The sequence below is a fragment of the Salmo salar genome, chromosome ssa04 (assembly GCF_905237065.1).
Source record: "Salmo salar chromosome ssa04, Ssal_v3.1, whole genome shotgun sequence".
In the NCBI taxonomy this organism is placed as follows: Eukaryota; Metazoa; Chordata; class Actinopteri; order Salmoniformes; family Salmonidae; genus Salmo; species Salmo salar.
Genome location: NC_059445.1, coordinates 3,876,524 through 3,881,523, shown reverse-complemented (window position 1 = coordinate 3,881,523; position 5,000 = coordinate 3,876,524). Strand labels below are relative to the sequence as shown.

The window sequence follows — 5,000 nt, the reverse complement described above, 5'->3', positions numbered from 1 at the left end:
CGACTTACGTTAGTGACTTGTGTGTTTGTGTATATGCTTACCTCCAGGGTCACGCCCCGCCCCGTCTCCCTGTCAAACATCCGGAAGAAGCTGTTGTACGCTCCCGTCATTATCACACTGAGGAGAGGGGAGAGGAGGAGGGAGAGGAGGAGGGAGAGGAGGAGAGAAGATGGAAGGAGGGAATGAAAGAGGGATGAAGAGATGGAGAGAGAGAAAAGAGTGGGGTTGGGACAGGAAGAGGAGGAGAGATGGAGAGAGGGAAGAGTGGGGTTGGGACAGGAAGAGGAGGAGAGATGGAGAGAGGGAAGGATGGGGTTGGGACAGGAAGAGGAGGAGAGATGGAGAGAGGGAAGGATGGGGTTGGGACAGGAAGAGGAGGAGAAGGGATTGATTTTGACATCTCCAAAGCTCTTCTCTGGGATTGATTTATCTGTGGGATAAAGCCTCAGAGTAGACAAAGATGCACACACACCTGTCGGAGCTGTTCCAGACACACTCGAACTTGTCAAATATGCAGTCGTTCTCGTACAGAGAGCACAGCTTAGTCCTCAGGTAGTCATGAACCTAGAGAGAGACAGACATGAGAGAAGAAGGGGGGGAGGGAAGGAGAGAGGGCCGGAGAGAGTGTTGACAGAATTTTCTAAGACTTTCATTTCATTTGTGTGTGTACATGCGTGCTGAGGGTGTTTGCATGTATGTGTGTTTCTGCGTGTGCCTGGTGTGTGTGTGTGTGTGTGTGTGTGTGTGTGTGTGTGTGTGTGTGTGTGTGTGTGTGTGTGTGTGTGTGTGTGTTAGCGGGCTGACCTGGTAGGTTTCGACAGGGCCTTTCTCCATGTGTAGGTCCCACACCTTGGCCGTCAGGTAATCCCTGGTCAGCAGGTACCGCCCGTTGTGACTGAACTTCACATCCGACACCGACGACACGATCTCAGAGAAGAATGAACGACTTCCTGGGTCCTCTGGTTCCTCAAAGACTGGAGGAAGAGCGATTGGGAGGTGGAGATGAGAAAAGACACGGGAGAAGAGATGAGGAGATGGGGAGGAGAGAGGAGGGAGAGGACGGGGAGGAGAGAGGAGGGAGAGGAGACGGGGAGGAGAGAGGAGGCGAGGGGAGAGGAGAGGAGGGAGAGGAGAGGGGGAGGGAGAGGAGACGGGGAGGAGAGGGGGAGGAGAGAGGAGGCGAGGGGAGAGGAGAGGAGGGGAGAGGAGAGGAGGGAGAGGAGAGGAGAGGGGGAGGAGAGAGGAGACAAAGGAGAGGAGAGGGGGAGGAGAGAGGAGGGAGAGGAGAGAGGAGAAGAGGGGAGAGGAGAGGAGGGAGAGGAGAGGGGGAGGAGAGAGGAGACAAAGGAGAGGAGAGGGGGGAGGAGAGAGGAGGGAGAGGAGAGGGGGAGGGAGAGGAGACGGGGAGGAGAGAGGGAGGAGAGAGGTGACAAGGGAAGGAGAGAGGAGACGAGAGGAGGGGGGAGGAGAGGAGACAAAGGGAGAGTGGGAGGAGAGAGGAGAAGAGGGGAGAGAAGAGGAGGGAGAGGAGAGGGGGAGGAGAGAGGAGACAAAGGAGAGGAGAGGGGGAGGAGAGAGGAGGGAGAGGAGAGGGGGAGGGAGAGGAGACGGGGAGGAGAGAGGAGGGAGAGGAGACAGGGAGGAGAGAGGAGAAGAGGGGAGAAGAGAGGAGGGAGAGGAGAGGGGGAGGAGAGAGGAGACAAAGGAGAGGAGAGGGGGAGGAGAGAGGAGGGAGAGGAGAGAGGAGAAGAGGGGAGAGGAGAGGAGGGAGGGAGAGGAGAGGGGGAGGAGAGAGGAGACAAAGGAGAGGAGAGGGGGAGGAGAGAGGAGGGAGAGGAGAGGGGGAGGGAGAGGAGACGGGGAGGAGAGAGGGAGGAGAGAGGTGACAAGGGAAGGAGAGAGGAGACGAGAGGAGGGGGAGGAGAGGAGAGGAGACAAAGGGAGAGTGGGAGGAGAGAGAAGTGTAGAGAAGAGGAGAGGTGGATATCACAATTTAGGGGGGGATTCCAATCTTGACCTGGGGCCAGTTCTACTGCTGATTTAAATGAAGGACTGATTTAGACCAGGGACACCATGTGGGTGCAATTAATTATCAGGCAGAACAGAATCAGCAGTAGTCGTACTCTGGACCTCGAAGAGTAAGATTTGAATACCCATGATTTAGAGACTGACAGCAATGGCTTTTGTCTTCCCGTGTGTAGCCAACTCACGTTTGGTGTGTTTGTCGCAAAGTGCCGAGGCCCTCATGTCACAGAGACGTAGAGTTCCCTTACTGCTGCTGTAGACAAACAGGTGACAGTGGTGAGGATGGAACTCTGCTGCTGTTATCACCTCTGTTAGCTCCTCCATGTTGGCTGGCTTGATGTCCACTATGTCTGGAGGAGAGATACTCAGGTAGAACAACACAGGACTATGTCTGGAGGAGAGATACTTAGGTAGAACAACACAGGACTATGTCTGGAGGAGAGATACTCAGGTAGAACAACACAGGACTATGTCTGGAGGAGAGATACTCAGGTAGAACAACACAGGACTATGTCTGGAGGAGAGATACTCAGGTAGAACAACACAGGACTATGTCTGGAGGAGAGACACTCAGGTAGAGCAACACAGGACTATGTCTGGAGGAGAGATACTCAGGTAGAACAACACAGGACTATGTCTGGAGGAGTAGTGTATGTGGTGGTTGTAGCTAGCCTGATTAACTGTACAGTAGATGTGGTGGTTGTAGCTAGCCTGATTAACTGTACAGTAGATGTGGTGGTTGTAGCTAGCCTGATTAACTGTACAGTAGATGTGGTGGTTGTAGCTAGCCTGATTAACTGTACAGTAGATGTGGTGGTTGTAGCTAGCCTGATTAACTGTACAGTAGATGTGGTGGTTGTAGCTAGCCTGATTAACTGTACAGTAGATGTGGTGGTTGTAGCTAGCCTGATTAACTGTCACCACATAGTACACAGACACCACAGAAGACACTAAGAATATGCAGAGATTGTTTTTAACCTTAGCTACTAAACTTAATCAACCCTGTCACACGCACGCACATATGCACGAGCACACACACACACACACACACACACACACACACACACACACACACACATTTACATTTAGGTCATTTAGCAGACGCTCTTATCCAGAGCGACTTACAGTAGTGAATGCATCCATTTCATGCATTTTTGTTGTTGTACTGGCCCCCCGTGGGAATCGAACCCACAACCCTGGCTTTGCACACACCATGCTGGCATTGCAAACACCATGCTCTACCAACACACACACACACACACACACACACACACACACACACACACACACACACACACACACACACACACACACACACACACACACACACACACACACACACACACACACACACACACACATTTTATTTGCAGCGGGTCCAGTGTGGCTTAGTGGAGTAGAGAGTAGAGAGTTGACACTGAGTGAATTATTTAAACTTCTCTGTAGATGTTTTCTAGGTCAGCATCCTGTTATGGTACAGCCTGTTTCAACACTACAGCCTACAGATGGAGGAGCTTCATTTGATCACCTTGTTGCAGAACAACTTTCCATTTTAAACTTGTAGAGTATTTGAGGTTTAAAAGTCTTCCACAAGTTTGTAATTTCCACTTTGAAATGTCACACTTGATATGCCCTTAGGAAAATGCATCAACCCCTACAAACATGTCCATTAATTATCATCCATATAATAAATATTTTTTATTTGTTTTGTTAACCTTTATTTAACTAGGCAAGTCAGTTAAGAACAAATTCTTATTTACAATGACAGCCTAGGAACAGTGGGTTAACTGCCTTGTTCAGGGGCAGAACGACAGATGTGTACCTTGTCAGCTCGGGGATTCAATCTAGCAACCTTTCGGTTACTAGTCCAACACTCTAACCACTAGGCTACCTGCTCTAACCACTAGGCTACCTGTCGCCCCAGAAATTGTTCCGGTTACTGCAGGATTATTTTCCTGCTGTATCAAATTGCTTCAAATTAAGATCTTACATCTGTACCTTCCTACCCAGACTGGCACAGAGCCATACAGTCAGTGCTTGGGAAGGAAGACTGGCACAGAGCCATACAGTCAGTGCTTGGGAAGGAGCCCAGCGGAGCTGAGTACCGGCACCTCAAATGTTCGACTTCCTGTTCCTCTTATAGAATATCAGATCAAATGTATTGTGGAGCTCCAGCACCTAAATATAAACAGTACCAGCACCTAAATATAAACAGTACCGGGCCAGCTCCTAAATACAAACAGTACCAGCACCTAAATATAAACAGTACTGGGCCAATACCTAAATATAAACAGTACCGGGCCAGCTCCTAGATATAAACAGTACCAGCACCTAAAATGAGTACCGGTACCTATTTCAGTCCGAGTCAAGCACTGATGGAGTTATTCAGTATACTGCTCCCCCCTATAACATACCTGTGCGTGTGTGTGTGTGTGTGTGTGTGTGTGTGTGTGTGTGTGTGTGTGTGTGTGTGTGTGTGTGTGTGCGTGCGTGCGTGCGTGCGTCCCTCTCCCAGTGAAGGATACTGAAGCTGCGGTCTGTGATCCCCAGATGCCACATGTTGATCCTCAGGTCATCAGCTGACAGGTAAGTCTCTCCATCACTGTTGACTGATATGGCATTAACATGGTAGGTATGACCATTGGAGAACACCCTCCTAGGACGCACCTCCACCATCAGGTCTGTAGGTCTCAACACAGGAACCTGGGAGGGAGGGAGGGAGGGAGGGAGTGAGGGAGGGAGGAGGGAAGGAGGTGGGCGGGAGGGGGAGGGGGAGAAAGGGAGTGAGGAGGGAAGGAGGTGGGAGGGAGGGAGGGAGGGAGGGAGGGAGGGAGGGAGGGAGGGAGGGAGGGAGGGAGGGGGAGAGAGAGAGGGACGGTGGGAGGGAGGGAAGGCGGGAGGGGGAGAGAGGGAGTGAGGAGGGAAGGAGGTGGGCGGGAGGGAGGGAGGGAGGGAGGGGGAGAGAGAGAGGGACG

General features: G+C 51.5%; 1 protein-coding gene across 1 annotated transcript in view; it reads right to left on the bottom strand.

The window, feature by feature from the left end:
- LOC106590778 (serine/threonine-protein phosphatase 2A 55 kDa regulatory subunit B gamma isoform) overlaps window positions 1-5,000 on the bottom strand; it is an 18,897-nt gene that overhangs the window by 1,347 nt on the left and 12,550 nt on the right. The window contains exons 5-9 of the mRNA XM_045716321.1: window positions 4,551-4,728; window positions 2,211-2,375; window positions 805-974; window positions 473-564; window positions 42-117 (exon numbers count right to left, since the gene is read on the bottom strand). Coding sequence (XP_045572277.1) covers window positions 42-117; window positions 473-564; window positions 805-974; window positions 2,211-2,375; window positions 4,551-4,728 — 681 coding nt within the window. The remainder of the gene's footprint in view (window positions 1-41; window positions 118-472; window positions 565-804; window positions 975-2,210; window positions 2,376-4,550; window positions 4,729-5,000) is intronic.